Genomic DNA, 13,843 nt, shown 5'->3' on the forward strand with positions numbered 1-13,843 from the left:
GTCCCAACCAAAACAACTATTATCTACTGTATCATTAGAGAAGGGCTATTCGAAAGCTGGCCTTTCTATCAATACAATCCTCCGCTGCCAGCGACAATTTGGATCTACAGTGTGGATTTGCATAACCGATTTCTTCTTATCTTGGGTCTGTGGAAACTAGTCTAGTTATTCATTTACTATCCTCTATTTTCCAAAACAGCAACAGCGACTCCGACTGTTTCCCCTGCTGCTGTATGAACACGGTTCATTTCCCTTTATAAACCTATATTAAAAAGTACAGATGTAGGATGTTAATTTGATCACCCGGTTGCAGGAGAACTTTGCTGCAATCCAGGAAATGTTTTACTTGTCGTGTTTGAGGTTTAAAAAGGCTTCTGAATTTTTCCCCTCTCTCTCCCCCTCACCTTTCTGCTTTACTATTAAATATTCCTTTAGAAAAAGCCTATAGCCTTTTATTGTTTTACAGGGTGATGTTTCTTTACCTATAATGAGCTCTCTCTCTCACTCACTCTTTCTGTCACTCACTCTCTCTTTCTGTCACTCACTCACTCACTCTCTCTTTCTGTCACTCACTCACTCTCTTTCTGTCACTCACTCTCTCTTTCTGTCACTCACTCACTCACTCACTCTCTCTCTCTTTCTGTCACTCACTCACTCTCTTTCTGTCACTCACTCACTCACTCACTCACTCTCTCTTTCTGTCACTCACTCACTCACTCACTCACTCTCTCTTTCTGTCACTCACTCACTCACTCACTCACTCACTCACTCACTCACTCACTCACTCACTCACTCTCTCTTTCTGTCACTCACTCACTCTCTTTCTGTCACTCACTCTCTTTCTGTCACTCACTCACTCACTCACTCACTCACTCACTCACTCTTTCTGTCACTCACTCACTCACTCACTCACTCTTTCTGTCACTCACTCACTCACTCTTTCTGTCACTCACTCACTCACTCACTCTCTCTTTCTGTCACTCACTCACTCACTCACTCACTCACTCACTCTTTCTGTCACTCACTCACTCACTCACTCTCTCTTTCTGTCACTCACTCACTCACTCACTCTCTCTTTCTGTCACTCACTCACTCACTCACTCACTCACTCACTCTTTCTGTCACTCACTCACTCACTCACTCTTTCTGTCACTCACTCACTCACTCACTCTTTCTGTCACTCACTCACTCACTCTTTCTGTCACTCACTCACTCACTCATTCTTTCTGTCACTCACTCACTCACTCACTCACTCACTCACTCACTCACTCACTCACTCACTCACTCACTCACTCACTCACTCACTCACGTTGTACTGGTGTAGCAGTCTGTCTGTCTCCCCCCTCCTCATGTTGTAATGGTGTAGCAGTCTGTCTGTCTCCCCCCTCCTCATGTTGTACTGGTGTAGCAGTCTGTCTGTCTCCCCCCTCCTCACGTTGTACTGGTGTAGCAGTCTGTCTGTCTCCCCCCTCCTCATGTTGTACTGGTGTAGCAGTCTGTCTGTCTCCCCCTCTCCTCACGTTGTACTGGAGTAGCAGTCTGTCTGTCTCCCCCCTCCTCACGTTGTACTGGTGTAGCAGTGTCTGTCTGTCTCCCCCCTCCTCACGTTGTACTGGTGTAGCAGTCTGTCTGTCTCCCCCCTCCTCACGTTGTACTGGTGTAGCAGTCTGTCTGTCTCTCCTCCTCATATTCTATTGGTGTAGTGGTCTGTCTGTCTCTCCTCCCTATATTCTATTGGTGTAGTGGTCTGTCTGTCCCCTCCTCCTCACCTTGTACTGGGTGTAACGGTCGTCCATGGCGTGTTTGATGAGCAGGTTCTTCAGGACGGCCACAGCCAGCTGTCTGACCTCTGGTGACCCCTGCAGGGCCTCGGCCACCTCCCTCAGCAGCAGACCAACCAGGAAGTGGTTCTTACAGTAATCCTCCGTCAGCGCAGACTCCAGGCTCTGATCTGGGGTCATAGGTCAACATGGTTAGGTCATGCCCTAAATCACACCCTACCCTATTCACTGGCCAAAAGCAGTGCACTATATAGGGAATAGGGTGCTCCGGTGAAAAGAAGGGCACTACAAAGGGAACACATACGGGTACTAGCAGCAGGTGCAGACTACCCCGCTGTAATATAAAGGGGTGCATCTTTGACTTCAATCTGACTGGTAGCATTCAAGTGACATGGAAGATATCCTGTTGTTTCACTCATGGAACGATGTGTCTGACAAATTCCAGGGAGGAATGCGACAACATCACATGTTGAACACACTGACTCAGCATCCTTTTTCTCCAATGCAAAACACTACCACCTCCAATGAGGGAAATGAGAGAAACACCACCACCTCTAATAAGGGAAATGAGAGAAACACCACCACCTCCAATGAGGGAAATGAGAGAAACACCACCACCTCTAATGAGGGAAATGAGAGAAACACCACCACCTCCAATGAGGGAAATGAGAGAAAGACCACCACCTCCAACGAGGGAAATGAGAGAAACACCACCACCTCTAATAAGGGAAATTAGAGAAACACCACCACCTCCAATGAGGGAAATGAGAGAAACACCACCACCTCTAATAAGGGAAATGAGAGAAACACCACCACCTCCAATGAGGGAAATGAGAGAAACACCACCACCTCTAATGAGGGAAATGAGAGAAAGACCACCACCTCCAATGAGGGAAATGAGAGAAACACCACCACCTCCAATGAGGGAAATGAGAGAAACACCACCACCTCTAATGAGGGAAATGAGAGAAAGACCACCACCTCCAACGAGGGAAATGAGAGAAACACCACCACCTCTAATGAGGGAAATGAGAGAAACACCACCACCTCCAATGAGGGAAATGAGAGAAACACCACCACCTCTAATAAGGGAAATGAGAGAAACACCACCACCTCCAATGAGGGAAATGAGAGAAACACCACCACCTCTAATGAGGGAAATGAGAGAAACACCACCACCTCTAATAAGGGAAATGAGAGAAACACCACCACCTCCAATGAGGGAAATGAGAGAAACACCACCACCTCTAATGAGGGAAATCAGACAAACACCAACCACCTCTAATGAGGGAAATGAGAGAAACACCACCACCTCTAATGAGGGAAATGAGACAAACACCACCACCTCTAATGAGGGAAATGAGAGAAAGACCACCACCTCCAATGAGGGAAATGAGAGAAAGACCACCACCTCCAATGAGGGAAATGAGAGAAACACCACCACCTCTAATGAGGGAAATGAGAGAAAGACCACCACCTCCAACGAGGGAAATGAGAGAAACACCACCACCTCTAATAAGGGAAATTAGAGAAACACCACCACCTCCAATGAGGGAAATGAGAGAAACACCACCACCTCTAATAAGGGAAATGAGAGAAACACCACCACCTCCAATGAGGGAAATGAGAGAAAGACCACCACCTCCAACGAGGGAAATGAGAGAAACACCACCACCTCTAATAAGGGAAATTAGAGAAACACCACCACCTCCAATGAGGGAAATGAGAGAAACACCACCACCTCTAATAAGGGAAATGAGAGAAACACCACCACCTCCAATGAGGGAAATGAGACAAACACCACCACCTCTAATGAGGGAAATGAGAGAAAGACCACCACCTCCAATGAGGGAAATGAGAGAAAGACCACCACCTCCAATGAGGGAAATGAGAGAAACACCACCACCTCTAATGAGGGAAATGAGAGAAACACCACCACCTCTAATGAGGGAAATGAGAGAAACACCACCACCTCTAATGAGGGAAATGAGAGAAACACCACCACCTCTAATGAGGGAAATGAGAGAAACACCACCACCTCTAATGAGGGAAATCAGACAAACACCAACCACCTCTAATGAGGGAAATGAGAGAAACACCACCACCTCTAATGAGGGAAATCAGAGAAAAACCTGTGAGAGCATGAACCCCAAAGAAATAAACCACGAGGCAGAACAGCTTCAAAGCATCTTGGCATAGATTCTACAATTGCCTGGAACTCTATTGGAGGGATGCGACACCATTCTTCCATGAGAAATTCCATAATTTGGTGCTTTGTTGATGGTGTTGGAAAACGCTCCAGAATCTCCCATAAGTGTTCAATTGGGTTGAGATCTGGTGACTGAGACGGCCATGGCATATGGTTTACATCGTTTTCATACTCATCAAACCATTCAGTGACCACTCGTACCTTGTGGATGGGGGCATTGTCATCCTATGGGGGCATAGCCATGGTAGCCAAAATAATGGCCTGCCCAGCATTTTATACATGACCCTGAGCCAGCAGCGGTTCTAGACCATTTCAACTGGGGAGGCCAAGCCGGGGCCAGTTGTACTGTTAGAGGGGCCAGTTACATTAGACGCTATTGTTGTTCTTCACTGCATTAGCAGGCAAAAGACCATGTTCATAATCATCATCGTTGCCACTCTAACAACGGATGTAAAAAAAGAACGATAGCAAAAATGTGTTATGTAAAAATGATTTCATACTCCACATTTAGGGGGGCGACAAGGGGTTCCAAAATTGTTGTCACAGGGGCACTGCCCCCCCCCCAAGAATTGCTAGTCCCCTGAGCATGATGGGATGTTAATTGCTTGATAAACTCAGGAACCACACCTGTGTGGAAGCACCTGCTTTCAATATACTTTGCATTCCTCATTTACTTAAGTGTTTCCATTATTTTGGTAGTTACCTGTGTATATCAAATGTAAAAATGTATATACCACGTTTAGAGATGTAGGCTTTATGTGTAGGTTTAGGCCAAAGATATCTCTCCACTACAGTAAAATATAAGGTATGAGTGTTATTGATTAAATATTGTGTGTTTAAGAACGTTGTTTAAATAATCCCACACAAGTTGTTTTCTGATTTCCCCTCAGGTTCTCTCTGAGCTGTTAATGCTGCTTTACTACAGTCAGACAGGACTAACAAGACTAACAAGAGATGTGGAATGATAGACAGAGAGAGAGAGAGACAGACAGAGAGAGAGAGAGAGGAGAGAAGGCAGAGAGAGAGTGAGAGAAGTGAAGGCAGAGAGAGAGAGAGAAGGCAGAGAGAGTGAGAGAAGTGAAGGCAGAGAGAGAGAGAGAGAGAGAGAAGTGAAAGCAGAGACAGTGAAAGAAAGAGAGAGAGTGAGAGAAATAAAGAGAGAGAGAAGGCAGAGAGAGAGAGAAGTGAAGGCAGAGAGAGAAAGAAAGAGAGAGAGGAGAGGAAAAGGCAGAGAGAGAAGTGAAGGCAGAAAGAGAGAAAGAAAGAGAGAGAGGAGAGGAAAAGGCAGAGAGAGAAGTGAAGGCAGAAAGAGAGAAAGAAAGAGAGAGAGGAGAGGAAAAGGCAGAGAGAGAAGGTAGAGAGAGAGAGAAGTGAAGGCAGAGAGAGAGAGAGAGAGAAGGCAGAGAGAAAAGGCAGAGAGAGAGAAGTGAAAGCAGAGAGAGTGAGAGAAAGAAAGAGAGTGAGAGAAAGAGAGAGAGAGAGAGTGGAGAAGGCAGAGAGAAAAGGCAGAGAGAGAAAGAGAGAGAGGGAGAGAGAGAGGAAAAGGCAGAGAGAGAAAGAAAGAGAGTGAGAGAAAGAAAGAGAGAGAGAAGGCAGAGAGAGAAGTCAGAGAGGGAGAAGTGAAGGCAGAGAGAGAGAGAAGGCAGAGAGAGAGAGAGAAGTGAAAGCAGAGAGAGTGAGAGAAAGAAAGAAAGTGAGAGAAAGAAAGAGAGAGAGAGTGGAGAAGGCAGAGAGAGAGAGAGAGTGTGAGAGAGGAGAAGGCAGAGAGAGAGAGAGAGAGAGAGAGAAGTGAAGGCAGAGAGTGAGAAAGAGAAAGAGAAAGAGAGAGAGGAGTGAAGGCAGAGAGAGAGAAAGAATGCAGTAGTCCCACAGGCAGAGGCAGCATGAAAGACTCTCCCCTCATCTTTCAAGTCTGAAATCATCAATCAAAACATTCAAGAGAAGAAAATTCATTTGATTTCCACGATCCAAGCCAGCAAGAAGTGTGACAAACTCCAGGCCACTACAAAGCATTGGCCAAAGCAGGTAGTATGGAGGATGTTAGCAATCATGAAGAGTGAATTAATGAGTGTCCTGGATAGACGGGGCTAGCAGACATGAGTTGGTTAGTGGCGTGCGGTGTCAGCTGGCGTTCAAACTGCAAACGTGTCAGTTGATGTTGTGGAGGCATCACCTACCTACTGCGCCAAAAATCTCCGTCGCGTACGAAATAAAATCTAACGACCACAAGCAAAACAAAACAAAAGGGAGGAGAAAAATTAGGAAATTAAATGAACATACCATGCATTATTATTATCAGAACACACTATGGCTGTGGTGGGGTGAAAAACATTCATAGAATTCCTTTTTACAACCCTCCTTTTGCTGGACTTCACATGGTCTGCTCTGTAATAGACTTGTGTGAGAACTGGTGAGTGGGCCAAACCATTGAGGCAGATTAGTGGGGGGGGGGGGGGGGGGGTTGTGGTTTGTAGGTGAGGGTGATGTAACAAATCATAGGAGCACAGCTTTGGTCTTCGTAGTGTATACTGGTTTTTGCAATTCAGTTACAATAATTGATACATTAAAGGGAAATTTCACCACTTTTCAAACTCGTACCGGTACCCCCTGTATATATAGCCATGCTATTGTTATTTTACTGCTGCTCTTTAATTATTTGTTACTTTTATTTCTTATTTTTTACTTATCCATATATTTTTTTAACTTAACAGGTATTTCTCTTAAAACGGCATTGTTGGTTAAGGGCTTGTAAGTAAGCATTTCACTGTAAGCTCTTCTTCACCTGTTGTATTCAGCACGTGACAAATAACATTTGATTTGATATCGAGGATGAATATTAGGTTGAAAAGTGGTGAAATGTCCCTTTAAGTGACCAGGACAAAGGAAAACCAGCAGCAATGCAGAACAGGAAGGCCTAATTTGTGCCTCCCAGGTTTACGTGTGTGGCAGTGGCAGGGAGCAAATGCAGGTAGGGAGTTGACAGGACAGAGACGCATGGAGTGAGAGCAGCTTACCCTGAACTCTCTGCAGCTTGGTGCGTCCAAAAGCCATGGGCAGGTTAAGCGGGATGTAGTGCTCGTGGTTACACACCGTCATGAGGAAGTCAAACTTCATCTCGGTCAAGACCTGTCGATCAACAAACAACTCCAGTATTACAAAACGAGATTAAACAAACAAGATATTATTTTCTCATCCTAAAAATAAAAGATTACAGGATTTCCATCGACATTTCCATAAAATGTTGTGTTGATTTTAATCAGTTAGTCAAATACGCTGAAGCATATATTTGACTACCAGTGTCACAAACACCACATGTACTGTCAACAGAGGCCTGTATACAGGGCTGTGTTGTTGTTCCACTGTTGCATTAAGAATACATAATCAGACACGGTAGAGAAGAGGGGTTGTTGCTATTGTCCAGTACCTTGGGGTCTTTAAGGGTGAAGCCACACATGTAGTCGTTGATCAGGCTGAAGCCAAAGCCTCTGTTCATGAAGGTGAGACAGCGCTGTGGAAGGGGACCACAGATTAGGACTAACCAAGACCAGGACTAACCAACTAAGCACACCAAGACCATCTTTCATATACAGTGCTTGACTTGCAGTACGCGGAGTTCAGCACACATTACCGTTGCTATCGGAAGGGAGTTTGGTGTTCGACCGGGACCTTCAATATCAACCCCAGCAGGCCGCCGAGGGGAGGACGGCTCATAATAACGGCTGGAGCGGAGCGAACAAAATGGCATCGAACAACATGGAAACCATGTGTTTGATGTATTTGACACCATTCCACTGATTCCGCTCCAGCCATCACCAGGAGCCCGTCCTCTCCCAATTAAGGTGCCACCAGCCTCCTGTGATATTAACAGTAAATTCCTTTTTTCCCCCGAGCAGCGATAATGTATTTGGTATTATTTCTGTCCTGTGTGGTTCAGGTAATGTATGGGGGCCTGTAGTGTATGGGGGCCTGACCTTGATGAAGCCAGCCAGGCTGAGGTTGACACAGCGGGCCTCCTCGGGAATCTCAACATGGCGGATGGTGATGTGAGGCATGATGGACAGTAGTAGGGACTGTAGGGCCTGGTGGAAACTGTCTGGAAACCTCTGGGCACGGGGCATCTAGTAAAACATATTCAGTTCAATGAGACCAAAGTAAAAGATATATATATATATATTTTATTACCTAATAGGAAGTGTGCTCTTCTACTCATTGAGAAACAGGTTTCTTTCCCAACAGAAGGCTGGCTAAACAGTGAAACTCTCTGAAATGTGTACAGCTTGTAACATCCTCAACTTTGCCAGAGAACGTTCTATCAATTGTATTATTACTGTGCTCTATTTCAGCAACCTTAGCTTATCTTAGAGGTGCTGCAGTAGAGGCCATAGTCTGGATGTTACTGGGACTGCCTAGAAACGGTTGGCAAGATAAGAGTGTGACTAAGAGCCTCCCCATCACCAACTCAACGAAAAGTTAAAAACTTTCCGGGAAAAAAAAAGGAGAACAGAAATACTTGTGTGGGAGTGGAGGCTGGAGGGTTATTTCTGGGAAGGTGTAAGTGTGGTGTGTGTGTGTGTGTGTGTGTGTGTGGTGCACAAGAGACACAAGCATGTCGAATGAGGAAGAATGTGTTGCCACATTTCCACGGTGAGGAAAGAGAGACTGAACTGAAACGCCCTGGCACTCGACAGAGAAATATTTGCATGTACTAGACAGAGAACTCTCGAATCTTCGTAACCACACTTGAGGGAGTGCCGGTGACAGCTGGCGTGCGCCTGCCTGTACACCGTACATCATGGGGGACACAAGATAAACCCTTCATCAGAGTAGAACATTTGCTGACCTTGATCCTGTTGCCCTCCTGCAGGTACTGGACCATGGACTTGGCCATGGTCTCGAAGAAGAACCAGGAATACTGGAAAAGAGGATGAGAGACAGAAGACGTTGGAACTACTCCTCAATTGTGAAGCCTTTAGAATGCGTCCCAATTCGGCCACCATGTTCCCTATATAGTGCACTACTTTTGACCAGAGCCCCGGTCAAAACTAGTGCCCTATAAACGGAACGCGGTGCCATTTGGGACGGACACTTACTAAGAGAGATCATATCAACAGTCTGGCGAAAGTCAAAACACCACTGGGCTCTGTAATATGGGCTTAGTGTCCAATAATCCTGGGTATAATGATAATAGATAGAAAACTGCATTTGAAAAGGTTTGTCAAAACATTTTTAGTGGTGGTGACATAATAATGTTGGGAATTCTCATTCAAAGAACAAGTGGCTGGTGCCACCTGCTGGTCAGTATGGGAATCGCAATTATCTGATTGAGCATGCACACTGGCTTGCACACACACACACACACATATGTTTTACTATCCTTATGGGGAACTAACATTTATTTCCATTCAAAATCCTATTTGTCCTAACCCCTAACCTTAATTCTAAACCTAACCTTAACTGCTAAGATTATTATAGCCTTTTTCCTTGTGGAGAATTTTGGGGGATTTCCAAGTACCCACGCACACCCACAAACACACGCCCAGACACGCCCACACACAGGCCCACACACAGGCCCACACGCCCGCCTACACGCCCGCCCACACACAGGCCCACACGCCCGCCCACACACACACACACACACACACACGTTTTACTATCCTTATAGGGAACTAAAGTTTATTTCCATTCAAAATCCTATTTGCCCTAACCCCTAACCTTAATCCTAATCCTAACCCTAGTTGTAATCCTAACCCTTAAGCTTATAATAGCCGTTGTCCTTGTGGGGACCTGGGAAATGTCCCCATGACAGAGAATTTGGGGGGATTTCCGGTAAAACACACACACACACACACACCTTGAGCAGCTTGTTGCTGGTGTTGAAGTCCGCTGTCTGTTTGAGGATGGCTGTGACGGCGGTGGCCAGTACCTCATGAGTGGTCCCAGAGTTCCCAGACACTGGGCTGTTGTTCACAAACACATACTGGGGACACAACACAAACACAGCCGTTAATACACAACCTTTACATGACCACTTTTCATGGTCTGAAAAAAATAGATCCAAGTTCAACATTATCCCCAAAAAGAAACGCGTGAACTTTGGAATTACTTTCGACTGAAAATGCATCAGCCATCTTAATAATCCTAGCTAAGGCAAGGACCAGACCTTGATCCTAGGCTTGATTCTAGTCACTAGTGACTGTCTTGTGTGTGATGCCTGGCGTTATACCTTGAGGAAAGAGCGCAGGTAGTTTTCCAGTCCCTCCTCGTGGCACCGGGAAACGATGTGTATAATCACACTGAAGGAATAGAACATTATCATTGTAAATAATACATTTGTTCTTAACTGGCTTAGTTAAATAAAGGTTAAATCAAAAATACAATTCTAATAATTACGTAGCGCAGCAAATATCCATTGAATTCATGTTTCCCCCCAAAAATGCAGTTGTAACTCACTTTCACAAACCATGACTATGTCTATGTCACTACGTCATGGGGTCAGACCATGATGATGTCACAGGGTCAGAGGTCAGACTCACCGGGTGGAGTTGACAGCGATTTCGGTGGCCTCTTTGGTTGCTGTGTTGAGGACCTCAAACAGCTGCATCAGCACGGTGGGGAGGAACTTAATAATGACCTTGGTCTCCATGGCATGCAGGCACTGAGAGGGAGGGAGGGAGGGAGGGAGGGAGGGAGGGAGGGAGGGAGGAAAAGTCAGAGAGAGACAGCAATACAAAACGGCGGTGTAAAACACTCCACAGCAGGAGTGTCTCTCTCACCTTCAGATACTTGATGAGTTCTGCTGGGTTGCCCTCTGAGGAGGACCTCATCAGCTGGCAGTGCTGGAAGAACTTGTGGAGGTGCAGATCCTACACAGGGAAACACAGGACACAGCTGTCTGATGGCGTGTTTGTCACAACAGCTTGGCCAAGTGGTTTCAATGTTGGCAGGTAGAAGACATACCTGGGGGTATATTGTTGACGCTACATTGGTCTTCGCTTTGAACAGTGGCTTGTTGTTTTCTACCCATTTTATATCGGGTGCTGACTGTAAGGGTGGCAACACACAAATACAACAATGTGATCGTAGTCGTCTGCATTTTTTTTCTCACTCTTTTCCGCCAAATGTTTTCATATTTTCTATCATTTGTCACTAGAATACAAGCAGGGGATAGCTCTTCCCTGACCCCAAGTGAACAGAGGGTTGTACCTTCTTGACATCCTGGGTCTTGTCATAGAGGTATCCAGGGGGCAGGGTGGCAGACACGGGCAGCTGTAGCTCGATAGACTGCATCCTGCCGTCCTTCAACAGGGGGGCCCAGGAGTAGCCCACTGTTACAGAGGGAGGGATGAACAGGTAAGGTAATGGAGGAAGATGCACGCACACACACACACACACACACACACACACACACACACACACACACACACACACACACACACACACACACACACACACCGCTCTTAGTCTTACCCAGGGACTCCACTCCCTCTCTCTTCTTGGTGCTGGTCTTGGTACTGATCTCACAGCTGATGTGGTAGAAGGTAAAGAGGATGTGGTGTTTCTCATGTACATGGACCGGCAGCTCAATCTTTACCTGCACAGATGGACACACGATCAACATGGACGTTAAGTGTTTTCAAATTCTCATCTCACTTGACCCAAGATTTTAAAGTAAAAAGTCCTTCTTGAACTGCCATTAGAAATACCCCAGAACGAGTCACAAACCTATCATTCTAGATACAACCATACATATTTCTCACTGTCAGAAATAGTACGACGAAGCCAAAGCAAAACGATTCCTATCTTTACAACTAGAGGGCAGCAAGAGTGAGTAGTGGAATGTTCAGCCTGCCTGCACATGTGCTCTGTGTCAGAGGAAATGACACACGGTGAGCCTAGCCAATAACGTTCGCTTCTTTCATTAAACTAATTCCAACCTGGGGTCTAGTATGACTTGGTTATGTGTCACAACGAATAGTGTGCTCCTTTCCCTTAAAATCTTGTTGAAACAGGGCTCCCTGATGAAGTAACTCGTTACCAAAGCAGCAGTCCAGAGAGATCAGAGCAGTGAAGGGGTCTCGGATGGTGTGCGTGGGGTTCTAATCCTTATGCCATAGACCAGACGGCCCCCAGTCCCAGCCAACGTCTCTGTGTCTGTGACAGTGTCCTGATCTCACCTCTCTCTCTCTCTCCCTCCCTCCGGTGGGTATCAGACCAGCCCAGTGTGAGCCAGTCCAGAGCCCCTGCTCTGGGCTAGATTATAGGATTAACGAAGCCCTAATGACTGGACTTTGGCCACTGAGGACTTCAACAGTAACAGTAACAATTGCAGGGAGTAATTGATGTAGCACAGCAAATCAGGGGAAAAGGCCAGGTTTATTACGCAAATTGTTCTCTGACCTCGTTGTAAAACTCAGGGCTCTGGTTGTGGTGGAGGACGGCCGCACAGGCACTGGTGGTGAAGAGTGTCTCTCCTGGCTTTCCGTAGATACACTGAAACACACACACACAAACACACACATTATTATTAATCTACTGCTCATCTGCTGATGTTGCATGGGCATGTCAGTGAGTAAGACGACAGCGATCTGTGAGCAATGCGAAATAATTAGACCGAAATGCTGTTTAAACTGTACGATCACACCTCAAAAACTTGCAACACAAGCAAACCGCGGCTACGAACAACGGGGAAAACGAGCTTGTTCACCAGTGTACGTTAGTTAGAGGTGAGAATGTAGTACGTAGGAGGTGAGAGTTTAAACGGAACTAAACTTAGTGGAGTGGAGACCCCAGGAGAGGGAAGGAGGGGGCCGGGCTGAGCTGCCCAAACCCGGGCGTGTGATGTGGCCCTGACCTAGATAGATCCTCTGACCCTGGGCTGGATGGAAAGGCCTTTTGTGGGGTAAGGTACTGAGGGTAAAACTCAATGCTAGTCCAGGCAGAGGTCTAGATAATTGATCCTGACAGGGCGGACACAGTGAGGAGGAGGAGAAGGGGGGGGAGGGAGGGTCATTAAATGCAGTAATTACAATGTTGATTCCTTGGGCCATTCTCTAATTGACCAAAGTATGAGAATGTGAAGGAGGCCCTTAGAAAGGACAGAGCTCAAATGAGCAGCTTAGTCTGAAGGGGAATGTTTGATCATTCCTAATTATCAGTACTGTCGCAAAAGTAAACTGAGAGGACATGCCGAGTGGCAGAGGTCCTTAGAAAGGACAGAGTGAGCAGAGCTCAAATGACCAGCCCCGGTCTAAGAGATAGTTGGCCTCTTTCCAGAGGAGAATACGCTGTTTCAGATCATGTGATTACGGGTTGTGTACCAAGCATGGAAAAAGTAGAGCCTTCAGAACCCTGTTCCCGCGGCAACAACATGCTGAAGTGTGGTCTGATGATTACACAGTGAGGGTGTAGGCCCCGGTCCCTGGCTAGAAGGGCCGACTGGAATCTTCAGTCTTTTCTGCAGTCTGGGCTGAGAGACATCTCTGCTCCTACATTTTAAGCATAGAAGTCCACGGTGCAAAACTAGAGCGCAACACACAACAAGGCAGACGCTCACTATTGGCGGACCAAAATGAATGAAGCCTTTGGGCTTCAGTGTGTTCATCCTTGACACAGTCGTTTTGAATGCGCTATATGTAATGTCTCCACCTGAAGCAGTTTCTTTGTGTTTTTAATGATCAAATAAATATAGTCATGAATTCATACAGCTCCGGCAACCTACAGCACAGTGTGACATAGGTTATCGCTCCTTCTATTTGAGCCGGTGTAAAGTCCAGGAACTTGCTAGTTGGTTTCCGCCGTGTGCTAAATGGAGAGGGGTGCTGTGACGTTGGCCCGACCCTGCTGTCTGTAAACA

General features: G+C 46.2%; 1 protein-coding gene across 3 annotated transcripts in view; it reads right to left on the bottom strand.

Moving 5' to 3' along the window:
* The window catches only part of LOC115198315 (dedicator of cytokinesis protein 11), a 115,095-nt gene that overhangs the window by 55,496 nt on the left and 45,756 nt on the right, over positions 1-13,843 (bottom strand). For 2 of the 3 annotated variants that reach the window (XM_029760203.1, XM_029760205.1), the window contains exons 19-32: positions 12,388-12,480; positions 11,458-11,581; positions 11,194-11,315; positions 10,948-11,031; positions 10,764-10,853; positions 10,524-10,645; positions 10,214-10,283; positions 9,842-9,967; positions 8,831-8,902; positions 7,962-8,108; positions 7,415-7,498; positions 7,005-7,116; positions 6,168-6,206; positions 1,770-1,951 (exon numbers count right to left, since the gene is read on the bottom strand). In XM_029760203.1, the coding sequence (XP_029616063.1) occupies positions 1,770-1,951; positions 6,168-6,206; positions 7,005-7,116; positions 7,415-7,498; positions 7,962-8,108; positions 8,831-8,902; positions 9,842-9,967; positions 10,214-10,283; positions 10,524-10,645; positions 10,764-10,853; positions 10,948-11,031; positions 11,194-11,315; positions 11,458-11,581; positions 12,388-12,480 (1,467 nt within the window). The remainder of the gene's footprint in view (positions 1-1,769; positions 1,952-6,167; positions 6,207-7,004; positions 7,117-7,414; positions 7,499-7,961; positions 8,109-8,830; positions 8,903-9,841; positions 9,968-10,213; positions 10,284-10,523; positions 10,646-10,763; positions 10,854-10,947; positions 11,032-11,193; positions 11,316-11,457; positions 11,582-12,387; positions 12,481-13,843) is intronic. The other variant, XM_029760204.1, reaches the window with a different exon arrangement.

This window comes from Salmo trutta, chromosome 8 (assembly GCF_901001165.1).
Source record: "Salmo trutta chromosome 8, fSalTru1.1, whole genome shotgun sequence".
Lineage (NCBI taxonomy): Eukaryota > Metazoa > Chordata > Actinopteri > Salmoniformes > Salmonidae > Salmo > Salmo trutta.